Source organism: Mesoplodon mirus (assembly GCF_964341445.2).
Source record: "Mesoplodon mirus genome assembly, chromosome: 2".
Classification (NCBI taxonomy): domain Eukaryota; kingdom Metazoa; phylum Chordata; class Mammalia; order Artiodactyla; family Ziphiidae; genus Mesoplodon; species Mesoplodon mirus.
The window spans coordinates 28,030,050-28,048,911 of record NC_138977.1 but is presented as its reverse complement, the minus strand read 5'-3'; the positions used below and the strand labels follow the sequence as shown (position 1 = coordinate 28,048,911).

Here is an 18,862-nt window from a genome sequence, read left to right as displayed (position 1 = left end):
CCAACTATTCATATTTCAGATGTGACAACAGAGACCCACAAATGTTTAGTGAGTTTCTCAGGTGCTCAGTTAATTAGCAGAAGAGCCAAAACTAGAGCACAGACTCCCCGTTGCAAGTTCCTGCCCCCTCTCTGCACCCCTGTGATTCCCCAGTTATGATCTATGGACACGGAGAATCAGAAGACTGGGCCAGTCATAGAAATTTACCTTTCCTTTACACTTCTGTATTCCGTTTTTCATAAGTTCCTTTTTCTTCTGCTGTATTCCTCCTATATCTGAGGTCTACTTTCCAAGCTAAAGCAATTCCTCCATTTGAATACTGTTCACTAACAGAACTAGACCCAGCTGCCCAAGAATTCTCATCGAAGAACACCCTTGCGTCCCTTCGTGACCACCAGGTCGGTGCCAAGCACAATTTTGCATGAAAGTACAAAATGTATACACTTTCCTAAATGTGGTAAGACCCAGGAGTAAAACCCACCTTCATTAAAATTGCAGGGCTATTTTAATCTCCTTTCTGGCACAAGCAGAGAATTGCAGGAGCCACAAAAATAAACTTAAGAGAGGCAGATTTAATTTCACATGTGTATTTAAAATCTGATAGACTCAGCTATGGGTAATGGAGAATCTAAATCTGAATGGGACTCAGCTCCTATGTCAGGGAGCTGATTGTCTCATGGAGGATTCAGTTGTATAACCAGAGCAGACCCAGTGAATGGGCTACCAGAGTTTTCAACTAAGGAGGATGGGGTCAGAACGGAAGCTCTTCCTTGGGGGTATTGCGGTGGGCTTCACGGAAGAGGTGGCCACCCTGATGCAGGTGATATTGACAGAGTAGGGTGGGTGGGGTGCATTCCAACTAAGAAAACAGCTTAAGGAAAATTACCTGACCGAAAAAAATGAAATGTATAAGAGGAAAAATCAGCTATAGTTTGGAATGTACCGTAAGTCCAACAAGGAATTGAACAGAACTGATCATTGGCCAGAATCTTCTCAAGTCCTTCAGAGGTCAGAAGACGAACAAAGCATTTTAACAGGGAGTCTCTTAAACTTAAGAGTTGGGTGCCTCTGACCTCAGCCTCCCACGTGAGAGCAAAGGCTCTCAAGCTCTAACTTGCACATAAGTCACCTAGAGATTTTATGAAAAAGTAGACTACTGTTCAGTAGGTCTGGGTGGGACCTGAGATTCTGCATTTCTAAGAAGCTTCCAGGTGACGACCATGGTCTAGAAGACGAGCCCAGCCACAGATGTGATACTTGCAGGCCCCAGGGGGCCAAGCTCATCTGTGTGCAGCAGGGGAGGCGGGAGCTTGGCTACGTGGCTGGGCGTCCACGTTCCGTCCCGTAAGCAAGGCCCTACAGGACACGGGGCAGACCCAGAGCTGGAGGGCAGGGCCTCAGCCTCCAGCCCAGCGCAGTCTTGCCTCAGGTCCTAACGTGTCAGGAGTGGGTGGATTAAGGTTTAAGAAAATATTTTATATGTTTAGAAGAGTTGAGAGTCATTCTTATTTTTTTAGGGAAGAACTTGTATTTAATTAGATTAATTAATTAATCATTTAAGTTGAAGTATAGTTGATTTACAATGTTGTGTTAGTTTTAGGTGTACAGCACAGTGATTCATATATATATATTCTTCTTCAGATTCTTTTCCATTATAGGTTATTACAAAATATTGAGTATAGTTCCCTGTGCTATAGAGTAGGTCCTTATTGGTTACGAGAGTCCCTCTTTAAACATCAGAATATTGGAGTGTACAGTGAAGCGGAGGCAGAGTGGCTCTGCGAGCTCCTCTCTCTCCACTTTCCCATAGAGAAGCCCTGACTGGCCGCTGAGGGCGGGCCACACACACGCCCTCGCGCCCGGCGAACCCGCGCGGTCACTATCATATGACACAGGCTTTGCTGCAGTTCATCTTCCTCCCTGTGTACTTTCCGTTTGCCTTCCTGGAATTCTGCTGCATCACAGAAGCTGGAAGTTCTGATGTTCCATTGAACTCACGATGGAAAGTCTTGACTTGACCGGTCAGAGTCATGAAAGGCAGTCATAGAAATAAAGATTATTCCGCAGAAGGAGAAGGAGCTGGAAAACGACCAAAACGAAAGTGCCTTCAGTGGCATCCATTGCTAGCAAAGAAACTTCTTGACTTTTCAGAAGAGGAAGAAGAGGAAGACGAAGAGGAGGATATTGATAAGGTTCAACTCCTTGGGGCCGCTGGTCTAGAGCAAGATGGTGAAACTGAAGATGATGAATCACCAGAACAGCGAGCCCGGAGACCAATGAATGCATTTCTCTTATTTTGCAAACGTCATCGCTCTCTTGTACGTCAGGAACACCCCAGGCTTGATAACCGAGGTGCTACCAAGATACTAGCTGATTGGTGGGCTGTTCTCGATCCAAAGGAAAAGCAGAAATACACAGACATGGCCAAGGAGTATAAACATGCATTTATGAAAGCAAATCCTGGCTACAAATGGTGTGCTACCACAGACAAGCCTGTGAGATCCCCAACATCCACTGTCAATCCACGGGAGAAACTATGGGCCTTCCCATCTGACTCTTCAAGAGCCTTGCCAAGCCCCAAGAAAACAAAGCCTGAAGAAATGCCTCAGCTTAACTTTGGGATGGCCGATCCTACTCAAATGGGAGGCCTGAGCATGCTGCTTTTAGCTGGAGAACATGTTCTTGGTACACCAGAGATATCCTCTGGCACTTGCAGGCCTGATGTTTCAGAATCCTCTGAATTGCGTCAGAAGTCACCATTATCTCAGTTTGCCGAGATATCTTCAGGTACCTCCCACCCTGATGTTCTGTCAAAACAATGTCAAGCATCAGCCTTGTTTCAGTTTGCAGAGATTTGTTCGAAGACTTCACAGTTGGGCGGTGCTGAACCTGTAAAACGCTGTGGAAAGTCTGCACTCTTTCAACTGGCAGAGATGTGCCTGGCATCAGAGGGGGTGAAAATGGAAGAATCAAAGCTCATAAAAGCCAAAGAATCAGATGGCGGGAGAATTCAAGAACTGGAGAAGGGCAAGGAAGAAAGAGAAATGAAAATGGAGAAAATAGATGAAGCCAGGTTCCAGAAAGAAGCAGAATTTGAAAAATCAGCTAAGGAAAATGTAAGAGATTCTAAGGAATTAAGAAATTTTGAGGAGCTGCGAATGGATGATATAATGGGTATAAAAATGGAAGCTCCTAAAGCAATTAAAAAGGAAGAATTAGAGGAAGATCAAAAAGGTAGTCACTTCCCTGATTTTTCTTACTCTGGCAGTAGCAAGACAATAATAAGCGATGTTCCCAGTAGAAAGGATCACATGTGCCATCCTCATGGCATTAGGATCATCGAGGATCCCACAGCATTAAGCAAACCAGAAAAGCTAAAAAAGGAAAAGAAGAAAACCAAAATGGATCGACATGGAAATGATAAATCCACACCCAAGAAGACTTGCCAAAAGAGGCAGTCCTCGGAATCTGATATCGAGAGTGTCATGTACACCATTGAAGCTGTTGCAAAGGGAGACTGGGGCATCGAGAAGCTTGGAGATACCCCTCGCAAGCAGGTCCATACATCCTTGAGTGGCAAGGGAAGCATTTTGGATGCCAAGCCACCAAAGAAGAGAGTGAAATCAAGAGAGAAGAAAATGTCAAAGGAGAAATCCTCAGACACCACCAAAGAGTCAAGACCTCAAGATTTTATCAGTATTTCTGCCAGCAAGAACATTTCTGGTGAGGTCCCAGAGGGTATAAAAGCAGAACCTTTGACCCCTACAGAGGATGCATTACCACCCAGTCTATCGGGACAGGCCAAGCCTGAGGACAGTGAGTGTCACAGAAAAATAGAGACTTGTGGCTCCCGGAAATCTGAGAGGTCTTGCAAAGGTGCTCTTTATAAAACCCTGGTGTCTGAGGGTATGCTCACCTCTCTGCGAGCTAATGTTGGCAGAGGGAAACGAAGGTCAGGAAAAGGAAAGTCCTCTGATCATGAAGAGTGTTGGCATGAAGAAAGCTGGACGTTTCACCAGAGTGGGACCAGTGGAAGCAAGAAGTTCAAGAAGACAAAGCCAGAGGAAGACTCTCTCCTTGGCTCAGCAAAGCTGGATGAAGAATTTGAAAAGAAATTCAACAGCCTCCCTCAGTATAGTCCTGTTACATTTGACCAGAAATGTGTACCTGTCCCAAGAAAAAAGAAGAAGACCGGACATATGTGCTCAGAACCGACCAAAACCAGCAAAGGTCCTTTCCAGTCTCAGAAAAAGAACTTATTCCACAAAATTGTCAGCAAATACAAGCACAACAAGGAGAAGCCTAATGTTCCGGAAAAAGGAAGTGGGGATAAATGGTCAAACAAGCAACTCTTCTTGGCTGCCATTCACCCTACAGAAGCCATATTTTCAGAAGACAGAAACACCACAGAGCCTGCTTATAAGGTTAAAAATGCCCCATCCATTCGCAACACTCCAGAGCCAACAACGGCGCAAGAGCCCTTGGTGGGCAGTCAAAAGAGAAAAGCCAGGAAAACCAAGATCACACACCTTGTCAGGACAGCAGATGGCCGGGTATCACCAGCAGGAGGTACTTTGGATGACAAACCAAAGGAACAACTGCAGAGGAGTCTTGTGAAGGTCACCGAGACAGGCTGCAATGACGAACGCTCACACAACCAAGAGGCCACGGAGACGTGGAGCAGCACCCCGGAGATGCCCGCCGTGTCTGCGTTCTTCAGCCTCGCTGTGCTGGCCGAAGTGGCCGCCATGGAACATGCATAGAAGTCAGAGATCAACTCCGCTCACCCATGATGGACAGCCAAAAGAAATGCCCCAGACTCCTGTACTTATTTCTTGCGCTGACCAGTGAAGCGCCCTTTACTTGTAAACCATTGTGCTTTACCTACTACCCTAGCCTTGTCTTTATTGAGAGATGCGAGTGAGTCCATGTGGTGGCAAATATAGACAGCAAACAAGGGCTTGTTGCCCTACACGGCCCAGATTCACTTGAAGCAGAAGTTGGCACCCTGGGCCAGTTTGTTCTTTCAGAACCCAGAGTCTTTGAGGGTGATGTTGTCTGTCTGATAATGAGCAGAAATGGGATGATCCTAGAGCTTTGCTTTCTAGTGAAGGCTTTTGATGGTAATAGGTGGTAACTTGGTAAAAGGCTGCCTTTACTGTAGCTCATCCAGCGTCTCTTTTACCAACCAGAGAGTGTGAAACTAGTTTCATATATTACCTAGTTATTCTTTCAAAACAAAAACAAACAGCAAAAAAACAAAAACTGACACACTGCACTAGTTATTATTAGATATTCTTGGTCTTTTTTGTACGTGGAGGTTTATGTTCTAAGATGGTTTATATAATAGGTTATACCTACATTTATATTGTAGAATAATATTAAAAAGCCTCTTCCAGAGACTCCCAAACAGCACGGGCAGGCAGATGTACCGCTGTTAGCGGTGTATGCTCGGCCTTGTGGTCCATATATTCTGCACTTTTATATTTGCCAAGAGAGTGGTAGTTTGCTGGCAAAAAGAGAAAGAGAGAGAAGAAGAAAAATTACAGTTCTTACAAGCAGAAATTTTTTCTTAGCCTTGAGTGACCAAGAAGAATTTGCTTGGGTCAAATTGTGGCGAATATTTTCCCAGACAGGGGAAGAGTCCAGCAGATTACAGATTACTGATGTTTTCATGCCTTGAGGATTCTTTTATTTTTACACAAGGGTCTGAGTGACCAATGGATCGTTCATACAGACAAAAAAAGAAAAATAGTATTCAGAAGTGACCTTAGTATTACTTCACTATTCAGAACACATTGAAGACACACTCACTTTGTGTGGTCTTTGAGCTACAGCCCTTTTACATCCATCCCAGACAGACTGGACGGGTAGCAATTGCTATGCACAGCGTAATTGGCACTGCAGGTTTTTAGAGCCATTTTGAGTTTTTGTGGTTACGGAGGTATTGATGAGGGAGGTGTGCCTGACCAGAGTGGGACTCGCGGTTATAGATCCACCTGCAAGTTTCCTGTTTCCTTTTCATGTTTTGTTGCTTTTGAACATAAAACCAACTATACATATGCCAGTGCAACTGGATTAACTGGCTTAGAACATTCAACATATTGACTCCATCACCTGCCGTTCACAGTATCTTGTTTCTTAGCAACAGATGCAAAGTGATAAATCAAAATTAGTCGGCGGCTACAGATTTTACAGGGTATTTGTTCCATAGCACAAAGTATTTCCCCACTCTTGCATCACAGCACAAACTACCAAATTTTAAGTATTGGATTCCAGCAATAATTTTTACTGGTTTTCAAACTGGCGGAATTTTGATAGTGTTAGTTCAAGTTTGAAACTTTTGAATTAGATCTCTAAATGGTGACAGTTTACAAGGTTTTATCTAGCTATCTTATTTATACTTGACTGAATTGTAATGATGATTTTTTTTCTAATCGTAATTTGACCTAATAGCCATACAAAAAATGACTCTATTCGTACTGACTAGGTTTAGCTTTTCACGGTTGTAGATGTTACTTCAGTTTCGGTGCTGGAAACTATGTACCACATACTAACAGAATTGAAAAAGAACAGAGAGATTTGGGCTTTTTTTTTTTTTTTCAAAGCAGGTAAAGAGGGCATCAGGGCATTGGAACGGTGTCCTCAAAAATGCATATTCCTTGTGGGCATGGAGGAAGAAGGAATTAGTAAGCAAGGTTAATCAGAGGCAGAAGCTTAGCCCCATTCACACAGAAATAAATCAGGTGAGCAACCCCAGATTTTAGCATGATATTTTTACTATGATGCTGTTGTATTCATATTTTCTAAATTTCGAAACACAAAGTGAATGTTTGAAAATTGCTGGGTCCCAGTGTTGGTGGCTGTTGGAGTTTCTGGACCACTTGCTAGCAGTGATTTAAAAATTATAATTAGCTAAAATCCAAAAAAAAAATAAAACCAACAACAAAAATTGTTTGGTGCAGAACATGCACCTTGACAATGGCACTAACTTGTTATTCTCTAGAACATGTTAGAATAGGTCTATTTTTGCCAGTGCCCTCTCCTCCAGTCCTCTGATTACATTTCACTAGAGTTCCTTAACAGAGTGCTGTATATTCATGGGACCTTTTTTAAAAAGAAGCAAAACAAAAGATGACTTTTTTCTATGTGATTAATATATCTTACTTGATCTGCTTTTCCTAAACCTCAGTGGCTTTTCCCTTAGGCAGGGGTCGGGGTGGAGGGCAACCTACTGGATACGACTGTTTTCAGATACTTTAGAAAAAAAAAAAACCCACCTTCTTGTAGACATGCTTAATTTTTAAGCGGTTAGGCACTGAGAGTAGCAGAAATCCTGCAAAGCTTTATAGTCTTTTAGACACTCACCTTGTCATTTCTCTGAGTAATGTCTTGATTTCAAACATAGTGCTTTTCTCATGCCCTGAATCCACTGGAGAGGGGTGTTGGTATTTTCAGGTAACAACATTTGTGAGCACACATATTGCAGACCAACATGTAGTACCCTCCCCCATTTATCATTTTCATTTCACTTCTCTCATTCTTTTTTATTTTGGAAAATCATATTGCTATGGTGTGTACCTTAATCTGCCAGCAAACACCATCTACACTAACATTTGTCCCACAAGCATCCTCAAGAGAAAAAGTTGTTGCACCTTATGTATATCTCAAGCAAACCCAAATATGATGCTCTTCTGCCTTTGTTTTTTTTTTTTTTTTTTTTTTTTTTTCCTTTTTGCTGTATGCGGGCCTCTCACTGTTGTGGCCTCTCCCGTTGCGGAGCACAGGCTCCGGATGCGCAGGCCCAGCGGCCATGGCTCACGGGCCCAGCCGCTCCGCGGCATATGGGATCCTCCCAGACCGGGGCACGAACCCGTATCCCCTGCATCGGCAGGCGGACTCTCAACCACTGCGCCACCAGGGAGGCCCCTGCCTTTGTTTTATTCTAAATTGTTGTATCATATCTTTCTGAAACCATTCTGAATCTAGTTGAAATTCTCAATATTTATGCTTTTACCTTAATTTCTAGATTCAAACCTGTATATAAATCTTTTGAACAAAATTGTCCTAGCCCTTCTCTGTGTTGCTGGAAGTGGATGATTTAGTCTCAGATGGAGACACAGTACTGTTCCAGTTTTCTTTAGCCTTTTATTTATTTAGTTATTCTGGGTATTTTCCTATGTAATTTTGAAGTGTGTAGAGTATATTATAGTTACTGAAGCTGCAGCTCTAAGAAGCTGAGTGAAAGAGAGAAAATACTGTAAGACGCCCTTCTTAAGTGTTTATTTGTTTGGATAACTGTAATGAGGCCAGGAAAAGGCAAAAGGTCCCACAGCCACTTTGAAGACACAGGTTCTTATCCCCAAACTAGGTTAGGTCCCAGATTTTAGATCAAAATGGTGAATTCTTTAAAGCCCTCTTTTTTAAAAGGATATATCATACCATTGTAATTCTGACAGTCTTTGCCCCCCCGAAAATATATTTATTTAATTCCGTCAGATGAGCTTTCTACCAGTGCCCCCTCAAAGCCATGCTCAACTCATTCCCACGTTATCACTGTTATTATAGTTCCTGCCATTCAAACTGCTGCAGAGAAAAAAAGGGATGGAACACTATGAACAAAAAGGAGCATCTGAACGGGTCTGGTTATTTAGAATCCAACTTGTGTAATCCCTGTCACTCTCTTATCAAGTCAGATGCTACTCTGCCTGAGTCATAGAAAAGTTTGTTTGCACTCTGTAGTCCTTGGCTCATCCTCTGGAAGTGTTTGCACCTATGTAAAATCTCAAGCAGATTATAAATCAATACAGCACTAGGAGTAAGCTGAAAACTGAATGACATGTTTTGTTTAGACAGTTCCGGGGGAGGGATGGGGAATATCAAGTAACTCTGTTCCAAGTTTGACATTTGGCATTAATGTGAAGCAGTGGGACCATGCTGCCTGCTAAAGTACTGTATGAATCCTAAGTGTTCTGGAGACCAGCAGCTGGAGGCTGGAGGCCAGCATCCATACAGCAAAGGGGAAGCATCGCCGCTTCTTGGGGGAAAAGGAAGGAAGTCGTGCAAGGCCTGGAGTCATCATTTGTAAAGGGAAAGTCGGGGTGTACGTGATGCTGTGAGAAAGTTCACCGTTGATTGCACTGCTCCACAGAGCCCTCAGATAAGGCCAATCCTAATGGGCTACCTCGGCTTTAACGGTTAAGTCCAGTAAGTCCTGTTTCAAAGGTTTGTCTCTTTTTGCTTCTACCGTCAGTGCCACTGTTTTCCACTGCAGTGTTTTGACTTCCCAAACCACCTTCTCCGGAGAGAACAATGTATTGCTGAAAATGGGCAGTAGAAGCAAATGCTCTTATTACATTTGACCTATAAAGTATTCAGAGTGACTGCTAGGTGGGAATTCAAATTGAGCTTTCCCCACATAGGATCTTGTTTTGCACCTTATAAAGAGTGTACTAATTGTTAATTAGGTGTTGCTTTTATTTATACAAGCATTCCCAAAGAATTAGATTTGGATTTTGTGTTTCTTTGAGTTTGGGGATTTTTTGTTTTACAGTTATCTTATTTAGATTGACTAACATCATACTTACAATAAAAAAAGAAACAGTGGTTCAGTTCATCTTACCAGATATGTCTGGTGATGTATTCAGAGTCTGATGGACTGCTTTGCTTTTATGTAGTTTGGAAGTGATAATGAAGTTTATTATACCCCATATGAAATGACCTTGTCCTTTTCACTGGGGACATTATCTTACATTTTAGAAAAAGAAGCACCAAAAGAGTGAACAACAAGACAAGTACATTTGATTCCCCTCATACACCTCCATCTGTTTGTGCTACGCTTTCCTTAAAAATATAAACATAGGGCCTCCCTGGTGGCGCAGTGGTTGAGAGTCCGCCTGCCGATGCAGGGGATACGGGTTCGTGCCCTGGTCTGGGAGGATCCCATATGCCGCGGAGCGGCTGGGCCCGTGAGCCATGGCCGCTGGACCTGCGCATCCGGAGCCTGTGCTCCACAACGGGAGAGGCCACAACAGTGAGAGGCCCGCGTACCGCAAAAAGAAAAAAAATATATATATATAAACATACATTTTCTTCACACATACAAAAAGTTTCCTCTCCTGGCCAAATTTTATTTGTGGTGGTATGATTTATACTAATAACGGAAAAGAGGAAACCTTGTACTTTGAAGTTCGGTGGCCACTGTTTCCTTGTTGCAGTCAGTGGTCAAAATTGATCCTGCCCTGAAGTTGATCTTTTAAATTAATTAATTAATTAATTAATTTTTAAATTTTTTATTAGTTTCTGCTTACTAACAAAGTGAATCAGTCATACATATACATCTGTTCCCACATCCCTTCCCTCATGCATCTCCCTCCCTCCCACCCTCCCCATCCCACCCCTCCAGGCGGTCACAAAGCACCGAGCTGATCTCCCTGTGCTCTGCGGCTGCTTCCCACTGTCTATCTACCTTACGTTTGGTAGTGTATATATGTCCATGCCTCTCTTTCGCTTTGTCACAGCCTACCCTTCCCCCTCCCCATATCCTCAAGTCCATTCTCAAGTAGGTCTGTGTCTTTATGCCCGTTTTACCCCTAGGTTCTTCGTGACATTTTTTTTAATTCCATATATATGTGTTAGCATACGGTATTTGTCTTTCTCTTTCTGACTTACTTCACTCTGTATGACAGACTCTAGGTCTATCCACCTCATTACAAATAGCTCAGTTTCGTTTCTTTTTCTGGCTGAGTAATATTCCATTGTATATATGTGCCACATCTTCTTTATCCATTCATCGGATGATGGACACTTAGGTTGTTTCTATCTCCGGGCTATTGTGAATAGAGCTGCAATGAACATTTTGGTACATGTCTCTTTTTGAATTATGGTTTTCTCAGGGTATATGCCTCGTAGTGGGATTGCTGGGTCATATGGTAGTTCTATTTTTAGTTTTCTAAGGAACCTCCATACTGTTCTCCATAGTGGCTGTACCAATTCACATTCCCACCAGCAGTGCAAGAGGGTTCCCTTTTCTCCACACCCTCTCCAGCATTTATTGTATCTAGATTTCTTGATGATGGCGATTCTGACTGGTGTGAGATGATATCTCATTGTAGTTTTGATGTGCATTTCTCTCATGATTAATGATGTTGAGCATCCTTTCATGTGTTTGTTGGCAGTCTGTATATCTTCTTTGGAGAAATGCCTATTTAAGTCTTCTGCCCATTTTTGGATTGGGTTGTTTGTTTTTTTGCTATTGAGCTGCATGAGCTGCTTATAAATTGTGGAGATTAATCCTTTGTCAGTTGCTTCATTTGCAAATATTTTCTCCCATGCTGAGGGTTGTCTTTTGGTCTTGTTTATGGTTTCCTTTGCTGTGCAAAAGCTTTGAAGTTTCATGAGGTCCCATTTGTTTATCTTTGTTTTTATTTCCATTTCTCTAGGAGGTGGGTCCAAAAGGATCTTGCTGTGATTTATGTCATAGAGTGTTCTGCCTATGTTTTCCTCTAAGAGTTTGATAGTTTCTGGCCTTACATTTAGGTCTTTAATCCATTTTGAGCTTATTTTTGTGTATGGTGTTAGGGAATGATCTAATCTCATACTTTTACATGTCCCTGTCCAGTTTTCCCAGCACCACTTATTGAAGAGGCTGTCCTTTCTCCACTGTACATTCCTGCCTCCTTTATCAAAGATAAGTTGACCTTACGTGCATGGGTTGGTCTCTGGGCTTTCTATCCTGTTCCATTGATCTATCTTTCTGTTTTTATGCCAGTACCACACTGTCTTGATTACTGTAGCTTTGTAGTATAGTCTGAAGTCAGGGAGCCTGATTCCTCCAGCTCCGTTTTTGGTTCTCAAGATTGCTTTGGCTATTCGGGGTCTTTTGTTTTTCCAAACAAATTTTGAAATTTTTTGTTCTAGTTCTGTGAAAAATGCCAGTGGTAGTTTGATAGGGATTGCATTGAATCTGTAGATTGCTTTGGGTAGTAGAGTCATTTTCACAATATTGATTCTTCCAATCCAGAAGCATGGTATATCTCTCCATCTATTTGTATCATCTTTAATCTCTTTCATCAGTGTCTTATAATTGTCTGCATACAGGTCTTTTGTCTCCTTAGGTAGGTTTATTCCTAGATATTTTATTCTTTTTGTTGCAGTGGTAAATGGGAGTGTTTTCTTGATTTCATTTTCAGATGTTTCATCATTAGTGTAGAGGAATGCCAGAGATTTCTGTGCATTAATTTTGTATCCTGCTACTTTACCAAATTCATTGATTAGCTCTAGTAGTTTTCTGGTAGCATCTTTAGGATTCTCTATGTATAGTATCATGTCATCTGCAAACAGTGACAGCTTTACTTCTTCTTTTCCGATTTGGATTCCTTTTATTTCCTTTCCTTCTCTGATTGCTGTGGCTAAAACTTCCAAAAGTAGGTTGAATAAGAGTGGTGAGAGTGGGCAACCTTGTCTTGTTCTTGATCTTAGTGGAAATGGTTTCAGTTTTCCACCATTGAGGACAATGTTGGCTGTGGGTTTGTCATATATGGCCTTGATTAGGTTGAGGAAAGTTCCCTCTATGCCTACTTTCTGCAGGGTTTTTATCATAAATGGGTGTTGAATTTTGTCAAAAGCTTTCTCTGCATCTATTGAGATGATCATATGGTTTTTCTCCTTCAATTTGTTAATATGGTGTATCACATTGATTGATTTGCGTATATTGAGTAATCCTTGCATTCCTGGAATAAACCCCACTTGATCATGGTGTATGATCCTTTTAATGTGCTGTTGGATTCTGTTTGCTAGGATTTTGTTGAGGATTTTTGCATCTATGTTCATCAGTGATATTGGCCTGTCGTTTTCTTTCTTTGGGACATCCTTGCCTGGTTTTGGTATCAAGGTGATGGTGACCTCGTAGAATGAGTTTGGGAGTGTTCCTTCCTCTGAAATTGTTTGGAAGAGTTTGAGAAGGATGGGTGTTAGCTCTTCTCTAAATGTTTGATCGAATTCGCCTGTGAAGCCATCTGGTCCTGGGCTTTTGTTTGTTGGAAGATTTTGAATCACAGTTTCAATTTCAGGGCTTGTGATTGGTCTATTCATATTTTCTATTTCTTCCTGATTCAGTCTTGGCAGGTTGTGCATTTCTAAGAATTTGTCCATTTCTTCCAGGTTGTCCATTTTATTGGCATCGAGTTGCTTGTAGTAATCTCTCATGATCTTTTGTATTTCTGCAGCGTCAGTTGTTACTTCTCCTTTTTCATTTCTAATTCTATTGATTTGAGTCTTCTCCCTTTTTTTCTTGATGAGTCTGGCTAATGGTTTGTCAATTCCTTAAGTTGATCTTTATGCACAGAATTAGTTCCTGTGAACATTACTACTCTTTCCAGAGATTTTCTAATAACTTGGGCCAGAACTGGTTACCGAGGAGCAAGGACCTAATTCCATGCCTCCACACCCTCCCACTGCACCGCACCACACGTCTTACCTCACAAGCTCTAACCTAAATCACAGAGGCACGCGTTTCGTGGACTAACCATGACCTCCCCTGGCGGCCTCAGGGGAGTGCTCACGTCCACTGACACCTCCCTTTAGTGCGTCAGCTCGTAGCGGCAGAGCTGGGGTGGGGGAGGTTTGTGATCTGGAGCTCAGCACATGCTCGGCAACATGTTTCTCATTTCCTTAGCATTCATGGCTTGCTCTCAGGAATCTGTCGAAAAGGAATAAAAACCACCTGAGAGTCCACATTACCAGATTATGAACTTTTCCCATAGGTTTGAATTGCTTACTTACCTGTTATAAATTAACCACAGCTTCATTTGACCACCAGGTCTTAAGTCTGTTGACAGTTTTCAGCATGACCGAATTGCTCATTTTTCTTGCTTTCAGAAATTGGCTTGGTTCTCTTTAGAGTTGGTGTAAACATGCCATGTAAGAAATGATTTCCACTTAATGGTACAACAGAATTATTGCTTTCTTAGATGTATGTGTAGTAAAAGTCAATATACACATTTATATAATTTCTTTCCTCAAAATCTTATACTTAATTTGATATTTCTAAAAGTTGCACATGTAAGTCATGTGTATAACCTGCTAAAGTACTTTAACTGTGATCTTAAAAGTGAATAAAAAATATTTAATAGAAAATCAGAATATTGGGCTTCCCTGGTGGCGCAGTGGTTGAGAGTCCACCTGCCGATGCAGGGGACGCGGGTTCGTGCCCCGGTCCGGGAAGATCCTACATGCCGCGGAGTGGCTGGGCCCGTGAGCCATGGCTGCTGAGCCTACGCGTCCGGAGCCCGTGCTCCACAACGGGAGAGGCCACAGCAGTGAGAGGCCCGCGTACCGCAAAAAAATAAAAAATAAAAAAAAACTCAGAATATTTTAGTATTGCAAGAGTTCTGCAGCTCTTAATAGTTTGTAAATCCACTATCTCATTTGTAATTAACATTCTCAATTCTCTTACTCTATGCCTTTTTGTAAGGGAATAGTTAAGACAACTTTCTTTGTTGAAAAGGGTATAAGGTATGACAAAGCCCTGAGATATTTCAGGAAATTGTATTTATTGAGAAACTGACCAAGAACCCACATTTTTCCCTGTTACTGTAAGAAGTCTCCAGAGAAAGATTTTCAAAGACTGTCAGTTCAGTTCTTCTCACTGGAAGAAGTCTGGCTATTTTGATCCCTAACTGAATTTACATAGATCATCTACATTTGACCATTCAGAGGTACTGAAGAACATTGCTTTTGTTCTGGACCATATGATGTATTTTAAAAGTTAAAGTTGAAACATAACATATAGTGCTTCTTTGCAAATATGAGTCCAAATAAGAACAGAAATCAGTCACTGTAGAAAAACATGTAGCCCAACAGAAATCTTGACTGGGCAAGGAAGCTTCACCTACTTCACCTAGGGACGAACCCGCGTCCCCTGCATCGGCAGGCGGACTCTCAAACACTGCACCACCAGGGAAGCCCTGAAGGGAATTTTTGTTTTTTTTTTTTTTTTTTTTGCTTTATAACAAATTTAATCAGTTATACATATACATATGTTTCCATATCCCCTCCCATTTGCGTCTCCCTCCCACCCTCCCTATCCCACCCCTCCAGGCGGTCACAAGGCACCAAGCTGATCTCCCTGTGCTATGCGGCTGCTTCCCACTAGCTATCTACCTTACGTTTGGTAGTGTATATATGTCCATGCCGCTCTTTCACTTTGTCACAGCTTACCCTTCCCCCTCCCCATATCCTCAAGTCCATTCTCTAGTAGGTCTGTGTCTTTATTCCTGTCTTACCCCTAGGTTCTTCATGACATTTTTTTTTTCTTAAATTCCATATATATGTGTTAGCATACAGTATTTGTCTTTCTCTTTCTGACTTACTTCACTCTGTATGACAGACTCTAGGTCTATCCACCTCATTACAAATAGCTCAATTTCATTTCTTTTTATGGCTGAGTAATATTCCATTGTATATATGTGCCACATCTTCTTTATCCATTCATCCGATGATGGACACTTAGGTTGTTTCCATCTCCGGGCTATTGTAAATAGGGCTGCTATGAACATTTTGGTACATGTCTCTTTTTGAATTATGGTTTTCTCAGGGTATATGCCCAGTAGTGGGATTGCTGGGTCATATGGTAGTTCTATTTGTAGTTTTTTAAGGAACCTCCATACCGTTCTCCATAGCGGCTGTACCAATTCACATTCCCACCAGCAGTGCAAGAGTGTTCCCTTTTTTCCACACCCTCTCCAGCATTTATTGTTTCTAGATTTCTTGATGATGGCGATTCTGACTGGTGTGAGATGATATCTCATTGTAGTTTTGATGTGCATTTCTCTAATGAGTAAAGATGTTGAGCATCCTTTCATGTGTTTGTTGGCAGTCTGTATATCTTCTGTGGAGAAATGTCTATTTAGGTCTTCTGCCCATTTTTGGATTGGGTTGTTTGTTTTTTTGTTATTGAGCTGCATGAGCTGCTTATAAATTTTGGAGATTAATCCTTTGTCAGTTGCTTCATTTGCAAATATTTTCTCCCATTCTGAGGGTTGTCTTTTGGTCTTGTTTATGGTTTCCTTTGCTGTGCAAAAGCTTTTAAGTTTCATTAGGTCCCATGTGTTTATTTTTGTCTTTATTTCCATTTCTCTAGGAGGTGGGTCAAAAAGGATCTTGCTGTGATTTATGTCATAGAGTGTTCTGCCTATGTTTTCCTCTAAGAGTTTGATAGTGTCTGGCCTTACATTTAGGTCTTTAATCCATTTTGAGCTTATTTTTGTGTATGGTGTTAGGGAGTGATCTAATCTCATACTTTTACATGTCCCTATCCAGTTTTCCCAGCACCACTTATTGAAGAGACTGTCCTTTCTCCACTGTACATTCCTGCCTCCTTTATCAAAGATAAGGTGACCATATGTCCGTGGGTTTAACTCTGGGCTTTCTATCCTGTTCCATTGATCTATCTTTCTGTTTTTGTGCCAGTACCATACTGTCTTGATTACTGTAGCTTTGTAGTATAGTCTGAAGTCAGGGAGCCTGATTCCTCCAGCTCCATTTTTCGTTCTCAAGATTGCTTTGGCTATTCGGGGTCTTTTGTGTTTCCATACAAATTGTGAAATTTTTTGTTCTAGTTCTGTGAAAAATGCCAGTGGTAGTTTGATAGGGATTGCATTGAACCTGTAGATTGCTTTGGGTAGTAGAGTCATTTTCACAATATTGATTCTTCCAATCCAAGAACATGGTACATCTCTCCATCTATTTGTATCATCTTTAATTTCTTTCATCAGTGTCTTATAATTTTCTGCATACAGGTCTTTTGTCTCCTTAGGTAGGTTTATTCCTAGATATTTTATTCTTTTTGTTGCAATGGTAAATGGGAGTGTTTCCTTGATTTCACTTTCAGATTTTTCATCATCAGTATATAGGAATGCCAGAGATTTCTGTGCATTAATTTTGTATCCTGCAACTTTACCAAATTCATTGATTAACTCTAGTAGTTTTCTGGTAGCATCTTTAGGATTCTCTATGTATAGTATCATGTCATCTGCAAACAGTGACAGCTTTACTTCTTCTTTTCCAATTTGGATTCCTTTTATTTCCTTTTCTTCTCTGATTGCTGTGGCTAAAACTTCCAAAACTATGTTGAATAAGAGTGTTGAAAGTGGGCAACCTTGTCTAGTTCCTGATCTTAGTGGAAATGGTTTCAGTTTTTCACCATTGAGGACGATGCTGGCTGTGGGTTTGTCATATATGGCCTTTATTATGTTGAGGAAAGTTCCCTCTATGCCTACTTTCTGCAGGGTTTTTATCATAAATGGGTGTTGAATTTTGTCGAAAGCTTTCTCTGCATCTATTGAGATGATCATATGGTTTTTCTCCTTCAATTTGTTAATATGGTGTATCACGTTGATTGATTTGCGTATATTGAAGAATCCTTGCATTCCTGGAATAAACCCCACTTGATCATGGTGTATGATCCTTTTAATGTGCTGTTGGATTCTGTTTGCTAGGATTTTGTTGAGGATTTTTGCATCTATGTTCATCAGTGATATTGGCCTGTAGTTTTCTTTCTTTGTGACATCCTTGCCTGGTTTTGGTATCAAGGTGATGGTGGCCTCGTAGAATGAGTTTGGGAGTGTTCCTCCCTCTGCTATATTTTGGAAGAGTTTGAGAAGGATAGGTGTTAGCTCTTCTCTAAATGCTTGATAGAATTCGCCTGTGAAGCCATCTGGTCCTGGGCTTTTGTTTGTTGGAAGATTTTTTATCACAGTTTCAATTTCAGTGCTTGTGATTGGTCTGTTCATATTTTCTATTTCTTCCTGATTCAGTCTTGGCAGGTTGTGCATTTCTAAGAATTTGTCCATTTCTTCCAGGTTGTCCATTTTATTGGCATAGAGTTGCTTATAGTAATCTCTCATGATCTTTTGTATTTCTGTAGTGTCAGTTGTTACTTCTCCTTTTTCATTTCTAATTCTATTGATTTGAGTCTTCTCCCTTTTTTTCTTGATGAGTCTGGCTAATGGTTTATCAATTTTGTTTATCTTCTCAAAGAACCAGCTTTTAGTTTTATTGATCTTTGCTATCGTTTCCTTCATTTCTTTTTCATTTATTTCTGATCTGATTTTTATGATTTCTTTCCTTCTGCTAACTTTGGGATGTTCTTGTTCTTCTTTCTCTAATTGCTTTAGGTGCAAGGTTAGGTTGTTTATTCGAGATGTTTCCTGTTTCTTAAGGTGGGATTGTATTGCTATAAACTTCCCTCTTAGAACTGCTTTTGCTGCATCCCATAGGTTTTGGGTCGTCGTGTCTCCATTGTCATTTGTTTCTAGGTATTTTTTAATTTCCTCTTTGATTTCTTCAGTGATCACTTCGTTATTAAGTAGTGTATTGTTTAGCCTCCATGTGTTTGTATTTTTTACAGCTCTTTTCCTGTAATTGATATCTAGTCTCATAGCATTGTGGTCGGAAAAGATACTTGATACAATTTCAATTTTCTTAAATTTACCAAGGGTTGATTTGTGACCCAAGATATGATCTATCCTGGAGAATGTTCCATGAGCACTTGAGAAAAATGTGTATTCTGTTGTTTTTGGATGGAATGTCCTATAAATATCAATTAAGTCCATCTTGTTTAATGTATCATTTAAAGCTTGTGTTTCCTTATTTATTTTCATTTTGGATGATCTGTCCATTGGTGAAAGTGGGGTGTTAAAGTCCCCTACTATGATTGTGTTACTGTCGATTTCTCCTTTTATGGCTCTTAGTATTTGCCTTATGTATTGAGGTGCTCCTATGTTGGGTGCATAAATATTTACAATTGTTATATCTTCTTCTTGGATCGATCCCTTGATCATTATGTAGTGTCCTTCTTTGT

The 18,862-nt window shown here is 41.0% G+C and overlaps 1 protein-coding gene across 1 annotated transcript; it reads left to right on the top strand.

Moving 5' to 3' along the window:
* Nucleotides 1-1,605: 1,605 nt before the first annotated feature.
* On the top strand, nucleotides 1,606-4,851 carry LOC309793225 (HMG box transcription factor BBX-like; the record flags this gene model as incomplete). Its single annotated transcript, XM_082603600.1, is given in 2 exon segments — nucleotides 1,606-4,750; nucleotides 4,752-4,851. Coding segments are annotated over 2 exon segments (2,820 nt in total). The 5' UTR covers nucleotides 1,606-2,030.
* Nucleotides 4,852-18,862: the final 14,011 nt, after the last annotated feature.